Source organism: Pterocles gutturalis, unplaced genomic scaffold (assembly GCF_000699245.1).
Source record: "Pterocles gutturalis isolate BGI_N339 unplaced genomic scaffold, ASM69924v1 scaffold3001, whole genome shotgun sequence".
Classification (NCBI taxonomy): Eukaryota; Metazoa; Chordata; class Aves; order Pterocliformes; family Pteroclidae; genus Pterocles; species Pterocles gutturalis.
Genome location: NW_010102732.1, coordinates 49,192 through 76,844, shown reverse-complemented (window position 1 = coordinate 76,844; position 27,653 = coordinate 49,192). Strand labels below are relative to the sequence as shown.

Here is a 27,653-nt window from a genome sequence, read left to right as displayed (position 1 = left end):
GAGAATTTCAATCTCCGACTGCTTTTGTCTTGTGGTAGTGACTTTTATTATTTATGTTTGTGACATTTCTTACAGTATAGTTGTCAGCAGTGAATGAAAGAGTAAAGTCTAGTAGATTATTATAAAATCAGTGTCACAGTATTTGTGTTATTGTATTAAAGGGATGCTGTCTACGTTTAAATACAGGTTTGGCTTGATTTACAAAATCTTATATGCATAAAATGTTCTTATGAATTTCTTACTGAATTAGAAAAGGCCTGTTTTATGTATTTTATTTAAACATTCTTTAGCTGGGTAGTGGAAATACAAGTAAATAGCTCTTGCATGAAAACCACAAAGTGAAAGGAGACTGGTTAAATACAGACCTTCTCAGTGAAATGCAAAACCTACACAGATTATTGCAATCCATTGGATTTCAGATAACTATTTATAGTGTATGAATTTCATTTGTTCTTAATGCAGTGTACCTTTAAACCACCTGTCTGATATGCCAATGTCTTTATAATCAGAGATTGATGCTGACTGTATAAAGCAAATGTCACTGGATACCCAGGGGCATGTTGTATTTGGAGCTGATTACATTTTGTTGTTTTTAAGATGTCTATTATAAGACAGTACGGTAGATGCAGCCCATGTCAGCTAGTCACCCTAAAATTGACCATGAACTCAGTAGGTGCTTCTTTCTGGGTTTAGGAAGCATGCTTTTGTATATAGGATCTCAGTGTAGTGCAGGTGTTGGCTGACAGGTATAGTGATTTAATGTAAATACACTAATGTAGTGTTTATGCTTATGCAAGCTGATATGCTGGCATAGAGCCACTGTTCTATTTGGGGCCAAAATATCACCTGGGCTTTAAAAATTTGTATTTTGAAGTAGTTTAGTTGGAAAAATTCTCCTTATGGGGAGATGATTGAAATGTTCAGAAAACAATTGATACTACAAGCGCTAGTGGTTGTGGCGTTTGTAACACCATATTTTGCAGGACCCCTTGCCACCTGAAGCAGTTCAAAAGCAAACTTGAAAGACCCTGTGTGCTAAGCCCTGAATATCTTCTCATTATGAAGATGAGATGAGGAATGAAGCTGTGTGAGCAGGAGCGGGAGAAGGAAAGATTAGTGGTTAGAATAGTAACATCGCTGTGTCTGGAAATGCCCCTGTTCTGGTGGATGAAGTAGCTGTCACAACTGACAGGTAGTCAACAATTCAGAACTGAATCACTTGATCCAATACTACAGATAGACTTCCTGCTTTCCTTGGGGGCTGTGAAAGCTCCTCGGCAGCACCAGCTGTTGGTTTGAACAGTACTAACACCGTGAGCTGTTAGAATAGCTTTCCTTTCCAGGATTGTCTGCACTCTTTTCCTTAAGGAATTGCCCTGTGACTTTAGTCTCGATGATTAGTTAATCTGCAGCACCTAAGAGGCCTTTGAGATGAATCACTGTGTTTGAGCAGCTGCAATACAGACCCGGAGCACAGAGGCTCTTCCCATAAGCTCTCCATTAAGATGCGTTTGGGTTTGCATTGGAACATATTCTAAGCAAAGATTATTCTGGCTGCGAAACCTCTCCTAGGCAGAGCAGTTGCTTCCAGCCTCTTTTGTAAGTTTTTTAGTTGCCTCACCTTTTGCTTTCTTTTTCAAGAGGTTTCTGGACACAGTATTGCAATGGGCATTGTCAGTGCGTGAAGTCTGTATTTCAACAAGGGTGGACTGTATGGCTGGGGGTTTAGGTAGCACAAAGATCCTTCTGTGACAAACCAACCCTTCCCACCCCAGTAGGGATACAGGGTCACGGTAACCAAATTTTAAGCCAGGGTGTATGCATTCTCAGGATCTTGGTCTAGTACTAGGAAGCAAAGTCATTGTTCACTTGGTGGCTGCACTTTGCTCCCCAGACAAGTTTTAAGTGGAACAACCTGGAAAATGTTTGACAGATATTTCACTGTGAGGAAGAAAGCATGAGGTCTGCTGATTTTCAAGACCAGTGTCCTCTAGAGGTGTGTTCAAGTCCACACCACAATGTGTTTTTTTCTGTATGTGTTCTGTGTCTCTGACCCTTGTAAATATTTGTTCAGCACAAATAGTTGGAAGCTGAGGTCCTGTACAGGGGAAGAGTGATGACTACAAAGTTGAAGATCAAGTGACAAAAATCCTCTACTTGATGTCAAGGAAGAGGTAGTGTTCATCACTCTATAAGCAATATTAGTGAGAGGCAAATGCTAGTATTAAAGTTGTCAGTAGAAAAGGAAGATCATATAAACCTTTTTTTTCCCTATGGGTGGATGTTAATTGCCTTAAAGAAATCTGTGCAGCTTTTTCCCAAGCTAGAGAGCTTTAGCACTGAACTACCTGAAAAGTTGTGGCACCAGGTCTCTGCTTTGTCTCACCCTTCTTCTGGCGCTCATTGCGCAGTTCATCCTGTGCATGGACAGAAAGCATCGTGGAGAGGAGGCATGAGCTCTGGAGCAGGGTCTGCTCTGAGGGCCAGACCGGGTTGCGCAGGGCTTGCTCTTGAAAACCTCGGAGGATGAGGACTGCACAGCCTGTCTGGGCATCCTGCTCCTACGCTGGGCTCTCCTGCTCACAACAAAGTTTTTCCTTCTATCCAGTCAGGACCTCTCATTTTGACTTATGCCTGTCATCTCTGACTCTCACCACTGTCCACTGTGAAAAACCTGGCTCTCCATAGAAAATCTCCCTACCTCTGAGCTCCTGTTTCATGGAAAGGGTAACTTCCCCCTCTCTTCCCTGTCTTCCGTGAAGAGGTTGTGACTGTCCATCGCAGTCCTCCCGTTATTCAAGCTTTCCCACCTCTGTGACTGCGTGCGGAGCTCCTGTTCTTCCTTTTCCTTCATATCTGCCCATTTTCAAAAAGATGTAAAACTTCTGGCTTTCTGTCTTTCTACATCTCTTTTTGGCTATACAGTCTAAATTCAGATTTTGAATGTCTCTTGTGTTTGGGTATATTTAAGTGTTAGCTGGTTTTGGCTTTTTGCAAGTGTAATGGCTGTTCACACAAACTGTCTCAGCCCCCAAGGGAAAGGAATCTTAGATTTTAATTTTAGCTTCTTCAGCTACCTGCTGACAGAGTTTGATTTCCACCTACCACCTCCTCTCTCTCCCCCAAGCCCTCTGGCAAAGAAAGCTCAAAAAACTGAGATCCAAAAATCATTCTTGAGCAGCTCTTCCTTTGGCAACAACTCTGTTGTCCTTAAAGGAGAACCAAATGTGTATTACTGACTTGGAGTAACCACTGAGAAGACAACCCGAGCCCTGTTTGTGACCACCCTTCATTCCAGGCTTGTAGTGGAATCAAGACTGTAACTGGCTGGACCCCAAAGCCACTTAACCTGGGTACAAGCCTGTAAAATATCAAAGTGTATCTCATATGTATTTTAAATTCACGTTGCCTGACATAAACGTTTATAGAAATACAGGAAGCCCATGGTAGGAGTTCATAGATATAAGAGGTGTCTGTGTCTTTTCTGAAATAGGAGCACTGCTTCACTGTGGGCAGAACACTCAAGCGGTCACTAGACATCGCAGCTCAGCCACTGACCTGCTAGGTGGTCCTGAGCAAGTCACTGCTCTCTTGTTGCCCCTATTTCCTCTTCTGTAAAAACAGCTAGAGTGATCAACTCTGAAGTGCTTGTCACTAGAGAATGTTCTTAATACAATGTCGTTAACTACAATAATAGAGATGCGATATTGCTGATTGGGCATATCGAACCTAGACATACAAGAGCACTGATGGCATCGCCTTCTCTGATTCAGGCAACATGTTCCGCAAGAAGAAGAAGAAACGCCCGGAGATCTCAGCTCCACAGAACTTTGAGCACCGTGTCCACACTTCGTTTGACCCAAAGGAGGGCAAATTTGTGGGCCTGCCACCTCAATGGCAGAATATTCTAGACACGCTGAGGCGCCCCAAGCCAGTGGTAGACCCTTCAAGGATCACGAGGATGCAACTCCAGCCTATGAAGGTAAGCGAGTAAGAGTACGCTTTCCTGTCCCCTGGGCTTTCCTGTTCCTCGGGGAGGCTCAAGTTGGGGCAACGGTTCCACTGCCCTATATATATTGAAATATATCTATATGTGAGTGTAGGGCTAAGGGTGGGATCAGTAAGGAATTCAGTGGATAGCAGGGTCTGGGCTTTGGTAACAGTCTTTTTTTTGAGGTGGGTGATAGTAACCTCCTCAGAAATAAGGACAGTGGCATCCTTCACTGCACTAGTGTCACTGTTGAACTAACCAGCTGGCTGCCTGTCATGATAACAAGGACTTGTGAAAGCTCCTGGGGTAGCTGACGGGGCCTAGGATGTGTTCAGCTGTTGTACAGGGAAGCGAAGAGGAGAATTTGCGGGGAGACCTGTTTTAGCAAGTTCGTCATCCTCGTGGGTGAGCAAATTTGGCTGGTAATTAAGTTGACAGGGAAGCCTGAGTGGGAGAGAGCGGGGTAGCACTAGCTTGTGTTCATGGGTGGCTCAGTGAATGAGACACCAGGGAGCAGGGCTGAACGAGGGTTTGGGCTGGAAGGGTTCATAAAACAGCATTTAAATAGAAAGTGGGACATAGTGAGCAGGAGGATGTCCTTAAAGCCAGGCCTTCAGTAAGGAGAAACAAGGTACTGATCCTCGTAGATGGGTGGATTGAGATGGCTGGATGGCTGCTGGAGACTGTGGGGACCTGCTGTGTGAAGAGAGGCAGGTTCACGGTGACCTCTTGGAAAAGGGGATGAAAGATGGTGACAGAATTATTGTGCTTAAAGTCTTGCTAGCTTGTGAGAAGTTTTTATTCCCAGTTAAAACCTTACAGGGGTCTAAAAAATGAAAGGTAAATTGTAAAATAGAGATATTGCTGCTTGGATTTTAGGAGGGACACAGAAGAAAATAGTTGGCTATCTGATGAATGTATTTAGCTTTTTGTGTACAGATGCTTAAAGCGTGGGCACTAAATGGGACTATGTTTTAGTGTCATGCAAGTATTAATGCAAAATCAAACCTGCAGTTTAAATGGCACATCAGGATCTTTGAGCTGAATGCTGATTGAGAAATGAAAAACTTCCTCAGGAAGAATGGGTAAAAGAAGAGGGAGGAGGTATTGCCTTCTGTTTTATGGTGTCCTGAATGTGCTTCGAGGTTCAAAATGTAGTAGGAGATAGGACCAGAATCCAGAGAAGAGGTAAAATGTGTAATAAGAGACCAACTTGGTTAGATCAGGAGCTCTCTAATGAGCTTAAACTGCAGGAGGATTGCTCAGAAGGGTGGAAACTAGGTCAAGTTATAAAGGGCAAATAGAAAGGGAATTCATATGGGGACAAAACTGGAAGGCCAAGGCACAAATAGAGATGTTCTTCTCAAAGAACATAAAGGCACTAAGTAGACATCATAAGTACAGTGAGGAGGACACGGAGGATGAAGGAAAGAATTTGTTCACTGCTCATTGTAGGAGGAAGTTAACAGCTGGCACTGAGAATTCTTAAATGTGTAATGATTTTTCTTCAGCCTTTATTGAAAAGGTTAACTGTGATCAGTGGGCTAACACAATTAACACGAGCATGAAGGGATAAGAACGCAGGCTAGAGTAAGGAAAGAACATGAACAGAAACGAGGCTTCGTAGATAAGTTACATATTTTCAAGTCATCTGGGCCTAATGAAATTCAAGGAATTGCAGATCAGTCAGAATAATTTCAATTCCCGGAAAGAGACTGGAACAAATAAGCAAGTAATCTATTTGCAACCACTTCCTAGGAGATAGCAGGGTAATAGCTAGCAGCCAGTGTGGATTTATCAAGAACAAATCGTGTCAAGCAACCCAATTTCCATCAATCACAGGGTATCAGGCTTTGGGTCAGGGAGCAATGGTCGCTCTCTCCTATATCCTGACTTCAGTTAGGCTCTTGGCGCTGTACCTGTGGCATTCCCAGAGCAAACTGAGCAAGGCTCCTCAAGTATTAGGAAATATATACTCGGAGGAATAGTGTGAGGCATGACTGGCAAAACAGAAATGTGCATGAAGAGGTTTACTGGTGTTTGTCCTGACTCTAGCACTGGTCAGTGCTTTCATCTATGACTTATTGAACCTGTAGATGGTAAAAGCTGAAAGAAGGTGCAAACCTGTAAGAGAACAAGCATGGAATACCTAACAGTCTTTAAAAACTAGAGAAGAATATTAAACTAATACTGTTTGGGGTTTGTTTTTTTGGTTTGGTTTGTTTTTTGGTTTTTGTTTGGTTTTGTTTTGTGTTTTTTTTTTCCCAGTAAGCCCAAGTGCAAGTACTCTCTTGGACTGCATCGCAAAGTTGATTATTTCTGGTAAACTTAATTTGAATAAATTCCTGTTCAGTGATACCATTCAATAGTAAGTTTTTTGTTGTTGTTGTGTTTTTTTTAAGTGCTAATTGGCCCTGTTAGGCCAAGCCCTTATACATAGAGTCCTGGATTCAACTCTCATAGTTTTCCTTTTTTTGACATGTATTGTGTGTAGCTTGTAAAGGCTTGCTTTCTTTTTAAAATTATAATTTCTTAATTTTGGTCAGTAAGGCATGATCTTTGTAAGAGCACTCTGGATAGATCTGGCTCAAGTTTGGATGTTTCTCTGGTAATCTGATGCAGTCTTTAAACACAGCTGCAAAGTACAGCTAACTCCCATCTTCTCTGTCTGCTGGGTATGGGGCTGATTCAATGGACTAGAAGTGCAACAGGACTGACTTGAGTCTAATCTTAGGAAGTTTTTAACTAGGAGTTGAGGTGAGCACTGGAATGGATTTACCGTGGCGGCATTCTGTTGAAACTACTGGAGCTGCCGTTATACACCAGCTGAATATTAGGCTCAGTGTAATTAATTCAACATCTTTAGAAGATCCCCGGAGTTCAGTTAGCAAACAGGAGACTGCCATCGCTCCAGGGAAGGACTTTCCTCAGGCAGAGATTCATCAGTGTAGCAGTGATCCTATGCTGTGAATTTCTGTGAAGAAATGAAACATTTTAGTTCCCAGCACTAAAACAGCTTCTGTAAGCTTTTCAGCTCCAGAATAAACAAGGTAAAGCACTACATAATATACCGACAGCTTCAAGTGTCCTCCTTGTATAGTGCTGTTGCTTGTTTGGATGGAAGCCTTGTTCTTCATCGTTTGCTTACAGGGCAGTTGGGAGCTGTTGTGACCCTTTGTTCGTCATTTTTAATTATAATAGCTTGGCAGAACAGAGGAGGAATGCAGTGTTGGAACAGTGTGGTCTTCCTTGGTCGGGATTAAGATGCATTAGCAAAGATTGTAGAGAACCAGACTAAGGGAGGCTGATTGCAACACTGTTGAGCGTGGTACAGGGGAGAGATGAACCTTGCACTGGAACAGCAAGGGGATTTTTGCAGGTGGAACTTCGGGCTTGCTGTAACTTCTGAGAACCAGTACTCTCAGGAGTTTGTTGAGCCCAAGTTAGTGATGTAGTGTCACACAATTTCAGCACAAGAGAGTCAGGAGTGCTAAAACCTCCTGGTTTTGCTCTAATGTCCTTTAGAATGTGAGTGCAGCAGCAGAATTTGCTGTTCTGGCTGAAAGCACCGCTGCCTCTGACAGAAGGATGTAACCCCATGATTCCCCTTTTGTTTTTCCTTCAGTAAAGGACAAAAAAAAAAAAAGACAAACATTTATGGTTTTTTTTCCCAAATTCCCTGAGTAATCTTTGGTTAGACAGACAAAATCTCACCTTTGTCAAGATAAACTGAGCCTTAATTTTTCCAGCTCTAACTCCCCCCTGTATTTCACAGACCGTGGTGAGAGGCAGCACTGTGGAGGTCGAAGGCTACATCTCTGGGATACTCAACGACATCCAGAAGCTTTCTGCCATCAGTTCAAACACTCTAAGGGGAAGGAGCCCCACCAGCAGGAGGAGAGCTCAGTCCCTTGGGCTCCTGGGGGAAGACAGACCCCCAGACATGTATCTTCAGAGTCCTGAAGCAGACTGGGCAGACAAATATGGAAACTACCTCAATTGCAACGGTGGGACCAAGGTGACCCGGAGGCAGACTATGTGGCCGGATTATAAACCCCGATTGGAAGGACAGTCTCATCCCAACGGCATGGTGATGAAAGCACAGTCCCTCGGGCCTTCGGAGTTCCAGGGTGCTGACGGCAGCTGCCTCCAGCGTGCCCCTGGTTTGCAGCATATGCCAACTGTACCCGGGGAGAGCGAGACGACGGGAAAGAAGAGCTCAGAAGAGTGCTGGCCTCAGCCTTGTCCCGGACGACAAGCAAACCCCAGGCCCTCCGGAGAGGGCAGCCCTAGCTCCAAATCAAGGGAGAACAGCTTGAAGAGGAGGCTGTTGCGCAGCGTGTTCCCCTCGTCCGGCGGCTCAAACAAGTCAGGCCCTTCCCTGCAGATGAAGGTAGTTATCCAGTGTTTTGGAGTGAATGCAATGTTGACTTTGCAGTTCCAGAGGTTACTTACACAGCTGAACAGATGTAATTGCAAACATCTTGCAATCATCTGTTATTGTTATGATTAATGCTGGAATCAAAATAGTCCTGGGCAGGGGAAATGTGTGGTCTGCCTAAGCTTCGCAGAATATACTGCTAGGCATGGCTCAAAATGGCAGCGAGAGCTAGATGAGAGAGGCTTGCTCATGGAGCTGTGCTTGCTCATGTGGAGGCTGGGAAGGAGGTAGGGGACTTACTCATTTTTGCCCTTCTGTGGTAGTAAAGGCAGAAGTTAAATGCCATTGCACCAGCATAAATGTGCTTTTGCCATTTGGGAAATTGTCATAATTTACATTAGTAATGTATTCTTTTGCCTGTGCAAAATAGCACTACCTCAGGAGAGCTTGCTGGTTATAGCTGTATCTGCCAGCCTGCCTGCAGCGGGAACGTCTCCACCAGCACCCACGGTGCTGTCACACAGGAAAGCTGACTGTTGGCTTTGGTAAGAAAGGGACAGCTCATAGCTACATCTCCCCCAGGAAAATTATCCTGAATGAATGACTCACTTCTTATTAAACTAGGAGAAAAACTCCGGTTCCTGTTACTGGATGGGAAATGCAGCCCTTCAGGCCACTGCTCCTAATTCATCCCAGGCTAACCCAGCACTCCCTGTCCTTACATAGCTGTTCGCTGGTTCCAGAGGCTGGGCTGGTGCAAGGCCAGCCTCATTTCTAGCAGGCGTGGAGTCCCTGAATTCGGAGGACGGACTGTTCTACAGTGCACTGCGAGGTGGGGCTCGCTCCCACCCGGCATGTTGGAGTTTGCACGAGGATCAGGCTCAAGGCTTTCGGGCAGCCTTCTCCCTGCAGATTCCCTTTTCCGGAGAGTGGGATTTTAAAGGAATGCAATTCTTGTGTAGCACAAATTACACTGATTGCTGTCTGTGACCTGAGCTGATCTGTGCTGCCTGGAGGGCTGTCCCTGAGTACTTTGGAGAACTGACCACTTCTTTCCTCTCCAGCAAGGCTGTCTTTGCCTTTCAGGTTACCAGCCAAATGGCGTGTGCGTGTGGATGTGCTTGGGTGTGTTTGGGAGAGGAGAGTAGGAAAGACCTTGAGCTTATCTAGTCCATTTCCCTGCTCCAGTGAAGGATCTGCACCATCACTAGCAATTGTTTATCTGAGCTGTTCTTAACAGCCTCCAATGATCCAAACCTAGTCTCCCTCCCAAATGGAGATGATGATGTGTAATCGTGATGGGTAAGAAATGCATAATTGCAGGTGAGATGGACAGGGGATATAACTGGCTGAAAACAGGGGGGTGGGTGCCTCAACAGGCTGCGTGTCATCACCATGGGAGGCCAAGTGCTCTTTCCTTTCAACCTGATACGGGGGGAAAGGAGTGGGAGACCAGTGACATCTCAAAATGTCCAGGGGCTGAAAACGTGTATACGGGGGCTGTCAAGTTACAGGAGCAGGAAATACGTGTGGTTAGACAAGCGTGTGAGCTTGCATGCATGTTGTGTGCCCTTTTGCATGCTCTAGGTTATATAAAACCTTTTTTTTTCTTTCTCCTGAGACAAAACAAGAGTTGGGAACCAAATACTACATTGCCATGAGCATGTCTCTACAGGACTGCAGAGGTGGAGCTGGTAAATGAGGAGGAAGTAACTTCTGACAGGCAGTTTGCGATTGCACACTCCTGCACCCCGATGCCAGGAGCTACTAAATCATGCCTTCAGGGCCTGCGTGTGTGTGGAAATGAGCTGTGTGCGTGTTAGGCTTCTGCTGACAAAAATCCTTGATTAAACCCCAAAGCGCATAGAATTAAATTCTATACAATTATTTTCTGCTTGAGACAGAGAAAATGAGTGCTCTTTTAAAAATTTCTCTATTGCCAGTTTTTGGTTCCCATACCCGTGTTATTAACTTTATTAATAATCTGCCTGAATTGTGAGAGAGAAAAAGCTTGTTGCTTTGAAGTTTTTATTTTGCCTTATAATATAAATGATTGGCTTGCTCTCTCTGAAGTTGCTGCTTTGTCAGATCCACTATTATTTTACGTATAACTAAGTATACAGTGTATTTTATACCTAACCTGCTAGGTGTTGTTGAATTTTAATTAATCAACGTTTCCAGGGTGAGTATTAGCACTTCAAGATTTATCCTTCTTGGGAGACCTATGCACAGTGCTAGCATGGGAATGCGTATCCCGAAGCCAGGGTACCGCAGGCTGTGATCTTACTGCATCTCATACGCTAACCGGGGTTGGGTCTGGTGGCACTTGAGTGGGAGGTCTCTGAGGCTGTGGGAAGGAGCGTTGCTAACCCACAGGCGCTGTAGGTCCGTCTTGAGCCAGCAGGATGGCAAGGTGGTGGGTGGCTCTGTGCAGCTGAGGTCTCGCGCTGGCCACCCACAGCTGTCCTGGGTCACGGTGCTCTTCCCCAGCCAGCGTGCTAATTCTGCGTCTGATCGACAGGAATGCTCTGCAGGTACCAGTGGAAAGTGCAGAGAGAGTTTTCTGGAGGCAGAGCGTAATTACCCAAAGGGAATTAGGCCAAGACATCAAAGTGATTTACAGCTTTGGCATGAATCCTCTTTCCTTTTATATATAGGAAGATCAGAGGCACAGAGGGATAAAGGATTTTCAAATTCTCTGCAGCACAGGTTGCCCCTGAGTTTTGGTGGCAAGGTTGGAATGGTTTTTAGCAGCTTTTTTTTTTTTTTCCTGTGGGTTTTGGTGTTTCTTTTTAAAGCATGTGCTTTAAAAGGTCCCTTTTAAACTGCGTCAGTTTGAAGCCTTAAAGCATAGCACCCATCCTGTAACTGAGTCTTAAAAATCTGCACCCATGTGGCTTCCCCTCGCCATGCAGCATCTGTTGGCAAACCTGGAGACAAGAACCTAGAGCTCTTGACTCGGTCTGCTGCAACACGTACTGTGCCAGAGTGGCGTAACACACAACTGATTCCTGACACTTCTTTCTTCTCGTTAATCTAACCATTGCTTTTTCTTTCTTCCACTTTCATGTTTGTTCTCAAAGCCTAATGCTTTCTTCAGGCCCCAGCAGCGGGGTTCACCGCGCAGCCCTGCAGCCAAAGCCCAGTCTCTGCCACCAGATCAGCCTGCATCCGATTTCCCCAGGGTGCTCTCGGAAGCTGGGACTCCCCAGAAATCACCATCAGTGGAGAAGGCAGTTGCCCCGGCACAAGGCCGGCCGTCACCGGCAGGGTCTCCCAGGAACCGGCAGACTCAGACTAGCTCTAGCAACCTTCACCTTCCCCAAGACCCTGCTGTGAAAGGGCAGCTGGCCGGCGAGGACCCGGTGGTTGTGACTCATGAGCAGTTCAAAGCTGCCCTTAGGATGGTAGTGGACCAGGGGGATCCCCGGACTTTGCTGGAGAATTACGTGAAGATTGGTGAAGGGTCCACAGGTATCGTCTGTATCGCTCGAGAGAAGCACTCGGGGCGGCAGGTGGCAGTGAAAATGATGGACCTGAGAAAGCAGCAGCGCCGGGAGCTCCTTTTCAATGAGGTGAGTGTAGTGACGAGAGGTGGGGTTCTGCTGTCCCCCACAAAGCCATGGTGACAGCTGGTGTGGTAAAAAGAAGGGAAGAGCAGGAAACATCCTCCTCTTAATATAATTACGCTAGTACCAAGAAGGAAAATGACTGGGGGGGATGGAGGCTACTGCATCGTAATTGTAGGGTTGTGCATGCTTGCTTTGTTGGATAAAATTAAGTTTTGTGGTGGTCAGTTGTCCGCTGTGTTTTACAGGTGGTGATCATGAGGGACTATCAGCATGTCAACGTAGTGGAGATGTACAAGAGCTATCTGGTGGGAGAGGAGCTCTGGGTGCTGATGGAGTTCCTGCAGGGAGGAGCCCTCACAGACATTGTGTCTCAGATCAGGTACGAAGCAAAATCCAAAACGTCAGCTCTTGCGTTCCCACCTGACAGGCAAGAGCAGTAGAGTGGAGATTTCTGGGAAGAATAGCTTCCCTCAGAGATCTTGTGATTGCGCTGCCCTGAAACTATTACACTTTGTATCTGTCATCCATCTGAAGTAAGCAGTAATATTTCTGATGTAGAAGGGACCTCATTTACAGTACTGATCCCTTTAGATACCCACTGTACATCTACTGTATAACCTTCCTGTAAAACACAGTACTCGTGAAGAGTATTGTTTGCTCTATCTGTTGTATTCCTGCCAGGAAGCTCGTTGAATAGGTATTAAAGAGCATGCAGAAATCACTTTCAGTGGTACAGCGTTAGTGAGGTTGAATTTGTGGCTAACTCTGGAGAAGTGCAGCAGAGCCTTGAGACCTGGACTCCTTCCCAAATTTCATTGCCTAAAGATAGCGACTATTGGACACTCTCCTAAATTTGTTTTCTTATCCACACCACTTCATATAAATTAATGACCAAAGCATTCCTGTAGGGCAAAGAAGTTGTTCTCGAATGGCCTCTAGAGTCCCACAGACAAGATGTTCCGGTGATGCAGTTACGCTGAGTGTGTCTTACCCGTGACCCCGGAGCTCCCCCCTCCTGCTTCCGAGGGGTCTGAACTGGTGCAGGGAACGCCAATGAAAAGACTGACCAAGAAAGGCTGTAGAATGAGCCTTTTTTTGAAGATTCAGAATCTTAATTGGATTACAATTAGATAGTATTGCTAACACTAATTGTATTTGCTCTTTTTAATCATAGCATGCCTTTAATTCACTTACATGCTTTGTCTGGCCTTCACTGGTCCTGCGGTGGATTTAAGGCATATACCTCTTGGATTCTCTGTTTCGGATTTGCATCTGTGATGTGTTTGGGAGGCATAAAAGCGCATTGTCCTTTGTAGCCTCTACAGCCCCACCTGTAAGGAGTGTCTGGGAGACAGGCCAGGCTCTCCAGCGCTGAGTTCAGAGGCACAGCTCAGGGTCTGAGAACCGAGGTTTCACTGAAAGTCATGTACCTGCCCCTGGACAGGAAAAAGAACATTTAAAGAGTGCCAAGTGATGGCATTGCAGAGCCAGGGAAACTAATTGGTATTGGAACCAATGGAACTATGGATTAAAAAAATATATATTCTGAAGAGGTTTATGAAGGGCCTGTGTAGTTTGTGTTCACCAGTGAGACTGAATTCCACTGGAGGACCTCAGCCTAGATTTGAGTTATTTTACAAAGCCTTCCTTTGGCCCTTTTAAGGAATGCTTGTTTTTCCACATAGTGAAAACAGGATCTATTATAGCCATGACATTTATCAAAAGTAAGCTGCAAGCCTTTATCAGTTTTTCACAGGGAGTAAAATACCCTCATTCCACTCATTAAGCATTTGCTGAAGGTGAGAACTGATTTGCATCTCCAGGAGTGAGCTAATCCTCTAGTAATCTGTTTTACACTATGCAGTCACTTGACTGAAACCAAATTCCATACGTGACAAGCTGAAAGTACACCTCGTGTTATCTTCTGGAACCACAGAGCTCAGCAGTGCGGCAGCTTTTCTTGCAGCTCATGCACTGTGAAATGGAAAGCACTGTTTCGAAGTAGGTTGGGTTCTGTACCGGAGAAGGCCCTCTCCCGTTAGAGGTTAAATCCTAATGGCAGAAGCAGCCTCTGCTGCCCTTCAGACGCGTTTGCCATCGGCACGGCACGGTGCAGCCGCAGCACCCAGCGTCCTGGTCAGATGGGCAGTGCGGCAGAGTAAGATGTGGAAAAACCAAACAAGGGATGGAAATACGAGTTTCTCAGCTGATGGCGCAGCCTCCTTCATGAATGTGTAGAAATTGCTCATCTGTGCCTTCAGCTGAGAGTTGTTAGAAACAACTGCTAGAGAGAGGCTGAGAATCAAAAGTCCTCACGCTGGGTACTTCAGCTGTTCTTCGAAACACTTCTCGCATTGCGCAGTACAGATGTGCAGAGAACACTGTCACTGCCCCAGTTACAGGAGGTACATTTTATTTCTACCATTTTCACTTATACTTGATCATGGAGGTTCTTGTGTTGGCATTCTAAACAGGAAGAGCTTCTGAAGAGGAGGTTCTTGGTGCCCATACTCAGTGCTAACAGAGAGAGTGGGGAAGGTCAGGAGTCTCCCTGCTTGTGACCTGTGCTACCTTTAGGTGCAAGAATATCCCAAGTGTCTAGCTGCATGAAACCTGTAAAGGATCTCTGTATTCTCTATCAAATTACATGTTTAGCTGCTTTCTGGGTAAAGTTGCACAATATGCCTTGCAAACAATAGCTTTCCTATATTTGCTTAAAAAAGAGCTGTCTCAACAGTTCCTGTGGCACCTTGGCTCGGAGGCAGTCTTGCCTATCAGAATTGCTTGGAACAGCATCTTGCAGAATGAATTTAGATACAAGATTGAAAATGCAATTTCTCTGTATTAGACTTACAAAAACTTAAAATTGCTAACTGGCAAGACAAAAATGTTTTCAACAGTAAAAGACAGTCATAGAAGAACAGTGAAAGTGAGACAGTAATGGTCATGGGGAACCAAAATGTGTGTCTGCAATTCAGCTTCACAATTGCACTATGCCCTTAAAGAGGATCTGAACGAGTACTATCCGCTGCCCAGTACAGTGCAGTTAAACTCCCGTGTCTGTAATTTCAGGCTAAATGAAGAGCAAATTGCAACAGTGTGTGAGTCAGTTCTGCAGGCTCTGTCATATCTTCACTCTCAGGGGGTCATTCACCGGGACATTAAGAGCGACTCCATTCTTTTGACACTGGATGGAAGGGTACGTTTCCTCAGACAAACAGATTCCTTTCTTCTGCTGCTGTAGCCTTAGTCTGTCTCCTTATTTCCTTTGTGTTCACCATCTCTTCTTTGTACCTGGTCCTCTTACTCCCTTTGTCTTGTCTTTAGTGTTTCCCTCCATGTTGTTTAAAAATCGGTCCTTTTCTCTTTGTACAGGTCAAACTCTCAGATTTTGGCTTCTGCGCTCAGATCAGTAAAGATGTACCTAAAAGAAAGTCCCTAGTAGGTACTCCCTACTGGATGGCTCCAGAAGTTATTGCAAGGATACCATACACTACCGAGGTAGGAGACCGCTTCCCTCATACCAGAAGAGGTAGCAAATAATATTGTGAAGTGTCCCAGGAAAATAACTGTTGGCTTTTCTAGGAAGAGCCTCTAGAGTCTATTTAAAATATAAATACCACTATAACTGCAGATTTGATTGTGATTATATCAATATTTCCTAAAACAGTAGAAAAACAGGTTGTTCTGCTTCTAAGAACAAGGTGTAAACTTACTCTATTCTTACACCTGAAGCTTGGCATAGACTTGTACGTGCTGTAGAGTGGACAGATGTTAGCAAGGAGCAGCCTGTGACACGATAGGGATCAGTAAATCCATCAATGCCATAAAGGGAGGGGAGGAGAGGAGGGAAGGCACAGATGGGAGCTCTGACATTCCGGGCAGGTGACAGCAGACTGATTAGTTTTGTTTACCGACCAACCAGGTGTAGCACAAGCAGCTACTTGCAGACCTTTGCATGTTGCAACACCAGCATGGCTTGGTCCTAGGTGGAAGCTCTTTGTTAAACTGCGGTAAGGAGTCCAATAGCATCAAGTGGGTTAATGTTTGACTCTCACTCATGTTTGTCATGGGTGGGGTGTTGTAGCCTTTGTGAAAGCAGCAAAGCAAGGGCCTGTGGCTCTGAACTGTGTATATTGATGCGCCCTTGGCTCCCACAGGTGGATATCTGGTCTCTGGGGATCATGGTGATAGAGATGGTGGATGGAGAACCCCCCTACTTCAGTGATTCTCCAGTCCAGGCAATGAAGAGACTCCGTGACAGTCCTCCTCCCAAACTGAAAAACTTCCACAGGGTGAGCATACACTCATAAACCTGATGGTTATCATGGGGAAACATCCGTATCAGCCGTTCCCGGTAAGCTGGCTATGAAAGTGATCTTGCTAGGACGGGTTTCTTGGGGAACTTTGGTGGCCCTGGTGCCTCAGTGGATGCAAGCTGCTGCTGACAGCTAGCGGCTGGTTTGGGAAACAGCCCTCGTAACGTAAGGTCACTTGGGCATAAAGCTGATAGTGCAGACCAACGCTGCTTCAGGTGGACCCAACAGTTAGTATCTTGCTGATGTCGATAGAGTCGCTCATCCTCCAGAGGAGCAAACAGGAGCATCCTTGCTTTTGAGAGTTTCTGGCTTCACGGTTTTCAGGACTGCAAAGACCGCATTATGCTCAGAGCAGGAGAGCACAATGCCGATATTACAGCTCATGGGGATGCTGCAGCTGCTTTGAAGATGAGCTCAGCTTCATGGTTTCTTATGAAAAACTAGCAGTGACATAAGAAATACAGTGATTACCTTTAGTCACCGCTTAGAGCAGTCGTCCTTTCATTTCAGTCCAAGCCTCTCAGATCAAATAGCTTCTGCAGCATTCTGAGCTTTCTGGTCTTTCCAATTAATCAGAATATCTGCAGCTGCTAAAACTGAATTATTTAACAGAGTAGACTGCTGAACTAACAGCATACACTCAAACATCAACAGCTTCTCTTTCCTCTTTGCCTTTGCAACACTGATCAGAATTTCAAGGTCACGTTCTGGACCCAGTGCTTGTACTCCAGAGGTGGTGTAAAGCCAGTTCTGGTCTGGATCGCACACCTTGCTCGGTGAGCTTACCCTACACGGGCTGTGAAACCAGAGCTGGTTATAATCTTCCTCTGCTCCACGATGTCCTGCAGAGCAAACTGGCTTCCAGCAGACCTCTGCATTGCCAGGCCAGTGGCCATCCTCTCCCGTCTCCCTGCTGAGTGGAGGTGTTCAGCCTCCCTTCTGGTGACAGTTAATGGCTCACTGTGGCCAGTTACTGTCATACTGGGCGCAGCAGGTTAAACTGATGCTTTTTTAAAGCATATGTAGATTTATTGGTGGTGAAAGCTGGACACTGGCACTCGTTCTTAGCTGTGTTGTGCCTTCTCCCTCTAGCAATCACAATAAAATTGTTCAAAGTGCACCTGAAATAAGCAGTAGCTCAGTGTGAACAGTATTTCATGATCTACTTCCAAGTTAACCAGACCTGGGAAAATGCCCCCAATCTAAAATGGATGTAATTAGCAGCATTAAAATAAATAAATATATACCAAGTTCATTTTTTATTCAGTTTTAATGATGCAGAGAATTACCACCAGCAAGAGATGTGCAGTGCCTTGAAGTGGTTCTTAGGTCTGGCTACTCAACAGGCTTTTACACATCTTTCAAAGGACAGACTGCTGAGGACATTTAGCTTTTCACTATACTGTTCTGCATTTCCCTTCATCTTCTTGTACAGCAGCATCAGGTTTCCAGACTCTCAAAACCTATCTGGGAATCCTGGTTAACTACTTTTTCCACGATCCATGGCCAGTAAAAGAGTGAATTATCAACTCTTCACACCCAGGTGATGTGCCTCAGGTAGCAGGAATTCTGTTGAATTTTTGAGCTGAAATGCAGAAAAGATTAAATAACAAAATGGGAAACAAAAATTAACTGAGATGGAAGGACATGGCAGGCAGTCTCGTCTCCATTTGCTGTGCCCTATTAAAAGGAAAACAACCTGTGTAAATGCCGTGCCTACCTGTGACAAAGTTATTACTGTAGCACACAAACCATGCTATTTCATATTACATTTCTGCACAAAAGCGGGGTTGCAGAGTTGAAAACGACTGTCGTTTTAACCAAACCTACCTCGGCAACCTGTTGTCGCATGGGCTGTCGTGTGGTTCCTTTCCGGGGTTGACTTGGTTGGTTGCTTTTTCACAGACCTCCCCAGTTCTGAGAGACTTCTTGGAACGGATGTTGACACGGGATCCACTAGAAAGAGCAACGGCACAAGAACTTCTGGATCACCCCTTTTTGCTCCAGACAGGACTTCCAGAGTGCCTGGTTCCCCTTATCCAACAATACAGAAAGCGTACCTCTACCTGCTGACTTTGCACAAGGGGAAATGCTAGGAAAAAATAATGTTTATTAAAAAAAAACTATTGAGATCAGGCAATCTCATCCTGTGAATGGTGCTTGGACCTTGCCGGCGATCTTTTTAGAGGATGAATGTGAATACTGTCCTTGCATTCTCAGCCTTTTGTGGCTTCTCTTTTGCTGAAGACAATCAATACATCCTAGATCCAAACCAGACCAAGTGTGTCTCAAGAATGAAGCAGGTGTGTCCTGACTTGTGGCTCGCTTCTTCCAAAGAATGGCATTTTATAGCGGAGTCTGAAGTTGCGTATCTGAATGTCTGCAGGATCCTGCAAACCTTGGCTGCTGACTACTGAACTGGAACGATATTTCCCGATTAGAAATGTGATCTTTGTTTCTTTAGTTGTACACTGGAGTCTTGAGCTGAGTCAAATGTATATTTTGGGGCACAGACCCCTTTAAACTCTCAAACAATGCACAAAGACTCAATTTTTTCCTCTGAGACTTTTTCACAGATGATTTTACTTTCCTTTAGTTAAATGTGGACCTAGAAAACTGTACATATTTTCCTAGGGAGCAGATGTGATATGTATATATTTGTTTCTAAATGGCTCTCTTGCATTGCAACGTGCTTCTCTTTTGCTGGTATGGTTTAGTGGTCAATCTTGAATCCATTTCATGTTAAACTTTTGGAGGGGGGAACCCTTGGATCCAGGCCTCAAAACAGACTCTGTGAAGACGGGTGTTCTTGCCACCAGGGTCTTGTGGTTGAAAATTCACCATATGCAGCAGCTCCGCTGCGGGCTGGAGCGGGGGGCGGTGACTGCTTGTTCCTGGGTTTGGTTTCCAGGCACCTTTCTTTCCAAGTCCTTTCTCCCAGGAGAGGCTGAGAAACGCTGCCCTGAGACAGCTGTTGAGCAGCTCTTTGGGGATGCTCTAGGAGACTGAATGAAAAAGTTTCAGCTGTCCTGCATGTCCCAGGAGAGGTTTTTGTGTTCCCATGAGGCGGTTTGTTGAGCCTCCATCTCCCCTGCTTGCTGCTGCAGAACAGGGGGAGAAGAGAAACTTTTGCTGTGTGTTTTGTTATTGGTATGCCCTTCCCCACCATCCCTTTGATACATTCAGAAGGTTACAGGTTGTCTAAACAGCTCTTTCAGTTATTTTAAACTAGATTTAGGTATTTTGTATGATACACTTTCTGATCAGTGAGATAGTCACAGTGATTGGACTGTAGGTCGGGATGTAACGCTGTACAGTAATGGTGTGTGTTCTTGTGAGGTCTCAAGAATATAATCGTACATGTGGACTGGGATCCTATTTTGAAACTCCAGAGACAAATTTATTGGAATCTAAGTTATTCTTGGGACAGTCCTACTGTCTCAGAAACTAACCTCATAACCGCGTTTTCTTCAGGAGGTGTTAATAATCTCTGTCCTCTGCTATTTACTCCAGTTACAGATCTTGCTTCAAAATTGAAGCCACAGTTGATTACTTGAAGTAATTTGGGATGGAATTCATCTGCACTGATGCCAGCCATCTAAATGGTGGGCACCCAGTCTGTGAAGCGTAAAGGTTGGCTCTGTAGACCAAGGTGAGAGGAACACCTCCAGGGGGTGGTTCATCTCGGTTATCTCAGATCCCTGCTGAAGGATGAAGTTGCTGTCGCTCGACACCACTCTGCCTGTGGCCAGTAGAGGGAAAGTAGGTGGTTTGCCTAGACTGGATGTCTAAGTTTGGGGCTGATGAAGTTGGTTGAAATTAATTCATTTGGCTCCTCCTTAGCTGCACTGGAAAACTTTTGATGTAAAATGTTTCTGTATTCCAGATATACTGCTTTTTTATGCAAAAGAGCAGGGCTTTGAAAAGATTTATAATTTGAAAGAAACGATCCTGCTCGTCTGTAGTTGTGAACCTTTTGCACTTGTGTTTTAAATTAAAGTAGATCTTGATTTATTCATAAGCCTGTTGCGCTGCTGAGATGCTTTAAAATATGTCTAGAGTTCAGAGATGTAAGGGAAGTGTGAACCTTGAAGTCTGGTCTGACTTACCTGTTCTGTGGCTAGGTGGCTTTTAAACCAAGAAGAGGCTGTAGCAGAAGCCTGGATCCTGAAACAAACATTTCTTTAAGACAGGGATGACAGGTTTAACATTTAACACCTTTTTATACTTTGGCTCAAGTCTGACTAAACACAGGGAGAGGAAGCCCTTGAAAGATTGCATTCAAGTATCTTATAAAATTTTAAAAACTCATTACCATATTTGTGAAGAATGCAGAAAGGATCCATCCTCCTGTCTGATAGAGAGTTCAATACCTGATGCTTGTGTTTCTCTCTTTACAGTTCGTGCATGGCATATCACCAGTTAATTGCTCCATTACTTAGATGGGTGTAGAATCAACTATAAATTCTCAGATAAACCCAGATTAGTTCCAAGATTGAAGCTCTGTCTCCAGGGCCAACAGCTCCTTCCCCAGGAACCAGGCTGCCAGTCAGGAGAATTAGGAGAAGCAGAGCAGGTTTGTGATTTGCATTGCGGTAGGATCCAGGAGTGAGGTTTCTTGTATGCTGCGTGATCCAACTGTGTAACGGGATGTAGCCTCTTCTCTGAAGAGCTCATCGCCTGCTCAGTGGGTAATTATGCTTTGAGATGTTGTTTTCTCTGAATATCTCTTTGTATATGCTTTCAACAAGGTTACGCTTGTGTCTCAGGGTTTTCTGTTGTTTTGTGTCATGTTTCACCTGAATCCTTCCCTTTTATTTTTCCTTCCTGTCAGCCTTGCTGGTATGGAGTCTCCTCCACGCTGCCGCAGCCCTGGCAATCAGCAGACAGCAGGCCTTTGAAGACGGCAGGTTGAATTTAGATGAACAATTTGCTGAATCAAATGGGGAGTCTGCGACTGCTGTCATCTCCCAATTGCACTTGTTTGTATATATTGGTGCCTGTCCTCCTCAAACAGGGCTCTGCCATCAGTGCAGCAGCTTATTATCCCACTTACTTCAGAATGGGACAAATCTTTCTCTAGAGGCCCCTATCTTTTAACCGGTGATTACAGAAGGACCCCAGATCAAGTGAGGTTCCCAACTTCTAAGATTGTTGAGTCTGGTGAGGAGAATCCCATGCTTCCCCCTGTAGCCTGGAGAAAGCGTTTTCCCGTGCCGTAGGTCCTAGTCTACAAATGGGGATATGGTAAGTGGTGAATCTTGACCATGGGGGGGATATGTGTGGGGCAGGGAGAGGGTGTCTCTGAAATCCCGTCGCTACTGTGCAGCAATTCCTTCTGTAGTAGCAATGGCCTGTGGTCAGCACCGTATCTTTGGTACAGAGGTAGGAGATAATTTTGGATCATTCAGTACAAACTGAGCCTGAACGGTGGCTCTTGGCTCGATTGTTTGTAGGAATATCTCGAACAGCTTTGTGGTATGCAGAGTGGCCACTAAATATTTGAAGGCAAAGTTTCCAGTAATTGCAGGAGAGGGAGCAGAGAGAGTTGCCCGTACACACTGCCCATTCTTCAGTTAAAAATTGGGGCATCGTAGCTGGATTGATCGATGGAGGCGAGGGTGGCCAGGCGTTTGGAGCTGCGAAGAGACATCAAAGGCTTCTCAGTCCCTGACTGCCTAGGGAATGATGATAGAAATAAAGCAACCAGCTAACATGCGTTTTCTGGCTGTTTGCTTCTCAGTGTTTGGTTGACAGCATCATATTCAGAGGGATCTGCATCTATTCACCACAGCAAACTGATTTGCTTTAGCAATGACCTTCAGGCTTTTAGTCATGTCTGTAAAGTGCTCTGAGAACGTGAAGGGCATGTTGATAACAGAGGTGCTAACAGCAAGGCAGCCTGCCCAGGAGAGCTGCGCTCGCCCCAACTCTCCCCCTACCCCCAGCGCCCACCAGGTAGTGAAGAGACAGCGAGGGGAAGCTTTCCCCTGGGCTGGGCTTCTCTGCTGAAAGCGTGAGCCAAGTTATAGCCTTTGAGGGGTTGTTTTTTATTTTTTTTCCTAAATGTCAGTGCTGAATTCTCATTAGAGCAGCTGCCTGCAAAGCTGCTGGCCAAGAGGTGAGTCCGACTGCTGTGCCTTTTGTTAGTAATGCTCCTTCAGGTACAGCGTCTCCTGTGTATCCCTTGGTGTGGCTGGATCCTCCGTTGCTTAGGGATCCCCATTATTTATTTTTTTAAGAATACAGTACAAAGCGTGGGCTCCTGAAAATTAAGTATTTTGGGCAACAGAATTTAGTGGTAGAGAATGAGATTTAGAATATCCCGCATAAAAGATGAAAACGTGGAATCTAAGATTGTCCCTAACTCTGCTGCAGTTCAGTGTCTGACCAGGCAGACTGTTGGTCTCTGACCACTGACTTGGTTGCTGTACGTAACAGCCTCGTTGCAGAGACCTGTCCGACCCAACTGCCCTATCCCCCTCTGGTCAGCAAGTATCCCAGGTAGGCAAAAACCCAGGCAGGGCTCCACAGCCGCAGGAAGAAATCTTCAAGGACGTCTGAATGCTGCGGGAAGAACTGGTGCTGGAAGATCAGCAGGTGGCATTTCTCCTCGGGTAAGTAACCAAACACTGTGTGACTTCGGGAGCCGTGGTGCTGCTGGAGGGATGGTCGGGATTCATCATGTGCTGTGCGAAACCGCTACAGTAACGTCTGGTTTCGTGCCTTTATTTACTTTTGTCCATTTCTCATCTTCCAGAAATTCCATCCCATTTTGTGTAGAGACGGTATTCTGTCCAGAGGAGCATCGGCACGCCTGGCCTCTGCGGCACGAAGACTGCTTCTCTTCAGTGGGGAGAGGTGTTGATGCAAACTGTGCTCTGCACTTCATCCGAGGTGCGGCTTTGCTTACAGTTGGTGATTCTTCCATATACACTCTGAAAAGTACATTTAGAAGATATTTTTTTAGCACTAAGGTAGCCTGTGTAAAACATTCCACCTGTTTTTCATGAGATTCTGCATCAATCACTGATAAAGCTGTGCCGGGGCTTTGTTTAATGACAGAAGGGCTGCACAATAGAAGCTGTGGTGGTGGTGTCACGGTCCGAGTCGTCATGGTGTGTTTCCTTCCTCAGGCTTCAAACAGCAGAGGGTATTGATACCATGAACCCAAACTGCTGAAGTTCTCTTCTATCTGTGTCCTAGTGTAGCTGAGCTGGGGTTATTTTCTGAGATGTCCACACCTCTAAAAAACCCTCACGAAGAGCACTTTGCTCTGCCGTTGTTTCAGCCCTTGCTTCGGCCAGTGTGGTTCCGAGGCCGTCAGAGCATGGATGCTCTGCTCGGAGATGACGGGAAAAGGAGCTGAAGAGGTGAGGAGAGGAGAGGGCTGGGTTCAGTCTCCTGTATCGACCTCAGAACGCTCACGGGCTGTACGGGAGCTCTCGCTGAAGGGTGGCACGATGCGGTATGAGAGGTCTGTAGGCTGGAAAACGAAGCAACTGGGGAGTTGTGAGGGGCAGCGCTGGGTAAGCGGGCGCAGGAAGGGGCTGTAGCGATGGGATCCCTCGCTACGGGGGATGCAGCTTGTGCCGCTGCTGTAGGGGGGGAGCAGCCTGGGAAGTGAGAGTGAGGCTGCGCAGCCTGGCCTAGAGAATTCGTCCTGTCATGTGCGGCGTGGAGGAGGAGAGCGCGTCCGTCCCCTTGTCACCGCAGCTGCCCTTAGGGCTGTCCCTGTCCCGCGTTCTTTTTTAGGTGGCGGTGTCAGGGGAGAGAGGAGTGCAAACTTCCACCAGCTCAGGCCCTGCTGTTGTGCCCTGGCTTTACGTCTGCCTCTGTAACGTGGGTTTATTCTGTTGGGTTTGTTCGAGGGTTTGAAGGAAAACCCCTGGTGCTTTGGCAATGTGCGTGCAGAGGGGGGCACACATCCGTCTTGCTTCTGGTCTGAGCTGGGTGTCTGAGTTCCCGCCAGAGGTGGGATGAACTGTCCTTTAAAACAGCCTCGAAAAAACCTCTTTGGAGGGGTTTTGGATGGCCGGGAGGGACAGGGTGGGTGGAGCTGGGGACGAGGGCTGTTTGCTGTGCTGATGCTGGGGGGGAGCACGAGGGTCAGATGAACACCAACCAACTCACTCTGTGTTGAGCACAATAGGGAATGGAATGAATTTGGGCAGAGGAGAATATGTGTGAGAAGGATATTATGTTTAAAAAAATCCCTCACTGCATATTTAATAACTGAAGAAGCTGAATTTGAGAACTGTGAGCAGATGGCAGAGAACTCGGGGTACTTGAGTCTCTGTGATCGTGTGTGTACATGGGGCAACGCTGGGCACTTCCTCCCCTATTTACTAACTGCAATTAAAAAAAAAAGAAGTGATCCAATTTTATGAAATGCAATGTTTTATTTTTTTTAGAAAATAAATAAGTCAGAAATTTACAATACATAATTCCAGTATTACATTAACACCGCAGGGGAGGTACGGTCTCTTCCTGGAGGTCAGACCAGGCTTGGAACATCTTGTCTCTCACTTGAGCTGTTTGTTGTTTGGGGTTTTTGTTTGTGTGTTTTTTTAATAGCAGCACTTCATAGCACTCAGTGCAGTTTCCAGGTGTAACTGTTCTTGTGTACAACCACTGCATGCCGTGGGTTTGCTGTGACCCAGCTGAACTTTCCCAGAAAAGACACAAACCTGAAGAGAGGTGGAGGGGTGAGGGGGGACTGTGAGGCGGCACTGCAGAGTGGCCCCTGACGTTCTGGGGAGAGGAGAGAGAGCACAGCTCTTCAGTATTGTCTGAAACGAAGGGGAAAGGTGTTAATGACAGAGGATGGACAAAGCTCCTGTTTCAGGCCACGGTCTCGCCTGTGTCTCTCAGGCTGGGTTTAAGGACACGTGCCTTCGGCGGCTCGGTAAGGCAGAGTCAAGGGTGGCGTGAAGCCAGATGAATACACGGAGGGTTTGGGCAGCGCGGGGCTCTCTGGGCTGCTGTGACTTGCAGTTGTCACAGATCTGCTCGATGGCAGGTTGAGGTTTGGGGCCCCCACCCCCGTTATCTCCAGCAGTGTTTAGGGTTTATTTTGTTGTTGTTTTGGGTTTTTTTTGTTGTTGTTTCCTTGAACAATTTGGAAGGTTTGACCTACGCTACCTTATCTCTAGGATATGCATGTGTACTAAGCTAGCTGCAGTTCCTTTTCCTTTGTATCCACACGTACATCCTTCACCTGTTTTAATTAAATCTTCCTATTTACAAACGTAGGCCTGGGGACAGGTGACTTGTTTTTGGGGAGACGGGGTGTCGGGTCAGTTCCTCCCCTCCTCCACCAGCGCCTGACTCCGCAGGGTCCCTGTGCCCTGGGCAGGTCTGCGCGGGCCGGGCAAAGGCCAGTGCTGGGCTAACGCCAGCTCAGGATGGGGTACGGGGACGGCCAGGATGTGGCTGCTCTGGACTGAATTATTGCTGTTTCCTGCTTTTTTAGGCTCCATAAGCAGAGTCTGTCTCAAATGGCACTAGGAAAAGAGGTGGACCATGTGTTTCCCGTTCCCTCCTTCTGGATGAGGGAAATGTTGCTGTGTTGGAGCTGCTCAGAGCACGAGGCTGTGGAGCAGGTGAGAGAAGGGATGTGTGGAGGCGGGGGGCAGGGACACAAGGTCGGCATTCACAAAGTGAGGCTCTGCTGTCCGAGAAGGTGGGAGTGTGCAGGTGGCTGAGAGGAACCTCCCCTTGGCCTGCTGCAAGCCAACACCAAGGTCTTGGGACCCTGGACCTCTGAGCGTGTGCTGCTGGAAGGTTCTGTTAGTGAAGGGCAGCAGCAGCTACGGGCCAGGGCTAAAGGAGGCTGAGGAGCACTTGCCCAGGCCGTTTCCATTCAGAGCCAGGCTGTGGAACGGGATTTATCTGTTATGTCACCAAAGGGGGGACAGGTACAAAGCCTTCCTGAAGAACCGGGAAGTGACTGAAGCTTTGAGGGCCGAGGTGTGCTGTGCTCCAGCAAAGGGAGAGCAGACAGCAGGAGCAGCGTGTAGCCTTCCCCCGAGGTCATAAAGAACGTGGATATTTGAAGAGTTTGGTTTTCCCAGAAGTAAGGAACAGATTCTTATAGATCGCTGCTGAGCCCTCTGTTGTCAGTAACTGGGGCGGCAGCAGGTAAAAGAAGCTCCGAGAACCGCTTTCTGCTACTTGAGTGGGTAATTCAGGGTGTTTTCCTGTCAGCCACACGGCTCTCTGTGTAAGGGACTCTTACGGGCAGTGTCACTGGCTGGCTCTTTCTTTGAGCAACAAAATAATTTTCAAACAGTTTAGCAATTTTGTTAACTGTTGTTACCCTGAGCTCATAATGTGGAGCTAATTTAGCTTAATGACAAAAAGTTTCAGTGAAGCTCTAAAAAAAGGTCCAATTGCTGTAGGTGAGAACTGTGCAAGTGTGTGTGTGTGGCAGCTGGAACAAATGATGAAGCTCTTGGACTCCTTCATGATTCTCTGCCTTGTAATTGCCCGAGGAGCCTGCTCGAGACTGGCAGGGTCTCCGGGAGATACGGATCGAGATCCGAGAACTTGCCTGAAGGCCCATCGGAGTCGTGAAGTTAGAATCAGGAGCGAGAATCAGCCCCTTATAGAAAGAAAGAAAAGCTCCAGTGCTGGTAGTGCCCCTTCCCGCAGCAGGATGTGCTGGTGGGTGTTGTGTGAACACCAGTGTCCTGAGAACTGTCCTCAGCTGGCCGGGGTGCGGGGACCAAGGAAAAGCCATGAGTGGTTGTGCAAGGAAGTGCTACACGGACAGAAAAGTGGTCAGAGGTTCTCTGAAACGGACCTTTGCTCCTGTAAACAGCGGCCGTGTCTCATCAGCAGGTAGTGGTGCCAGAGGCGCTTCAGAGGACAATGGTCTGGTGAGTCCTGCATCCCCGACGGGGTTTTTTGGGAGGCTGTGTTCTGGGGGAGCGCTCGGCTGGCAGGAGCACGAGGTGGCTACAGGAGAGCGGCACTCAGTTAAATATCCTTCAAAGGGGTCTAGCTCTGAGAGCGCTCTGAGGTGAAGAGACACATGATGAAAGGTGAGGGAACTTACTCTAGAAACTGCAGCCGAACCCAGGCTAAAATATTAACGTAGGTGCTACGGTGAATGCCAGCGACTAGTGCGGGTTCAGCCACAGGCCCTTCGTGCTGCTTAAACCCCTCGGGGCCGAGCCCGTGGGAGACAGAGCGAAGCGCTCTCTGAAGGTGATCCCTTCCGGCTGCTTACAAGATCTGGGAGAATAAAGTAGTAAATTCCTGAAGGATTTCAGGAATTCCCCAGAGGGGAAAGGGATAGGAGCAGTTGCCAAGCTGGTGTGTAACGTCGCTGTACACCTCTATACCCCTTCTTGAAGTGGGACAGCAGGGGAGGGAAGCGTCTC

At 46.4% G+C, this 27,653-nt stretch overlaps 1 protein-coding gene across 2 annotated transcripts; it reads left to right on the top strand.

Moving 5' to 3' along the window:
- Positions 1-3,778: 3,778 nt before the first annotated feature.
- On the top strand, positions 3,779-18,336 carry PAK6 (p21 protein (Cdc42/Rac)-activated kinase 6). Of its 2 annotated transcripts, XM_010086386.1 has the most exons (8): positions 3,779-3,982; positions 7,767-8,384; positions 11,456-11,947; positions 12,190-12,323; positions 15,017-15,143; positions 15,320-15,445; positions 16,105-16,239; positions 18,169-18,336. In XM_010086386.1, the coding sequence occupies exons 1-8, from the start codon at positions 3,779-3,781 to the stop codon at positions 18,334-18,336; spliced, it is 2,004 nt and encodes a 667-aa protein (XP_010084688.1). The 2 variants fall into 2 exon arrangements, with proteins under 2 accessions (XP_010084688.1, XP_010084689.1); XM_010086387.1 differs by lacking the exon at positions 16,105-16,239.
- Positions 18,337-27,653: the final 9,317 nt, after the last annotated feature.

Coding starts and splice junctions, on each gene's coding strand:
- PAK6 (XM_010086386.1), top strand. CDS start 3,779: ATGTTCCGCAAGAAGAAGAAGAAACGCCCGGAGATCTCAGCTCCACAG. Junction 3,983..7,766: donor TGCAACTCCAGCCTATGAAG/GTAAGCGAGTAA, acceptor TGTATTTCACAG/ACCGTGGTGAGAGGCAGCAC. Junction 11,948..12,189: donor GGGAGCTCCTTTTCAATGAG/GTGAGTGTAGTG, acceptor TGTGTTTTACAG/GTGGTGATCATGAGGGACTA.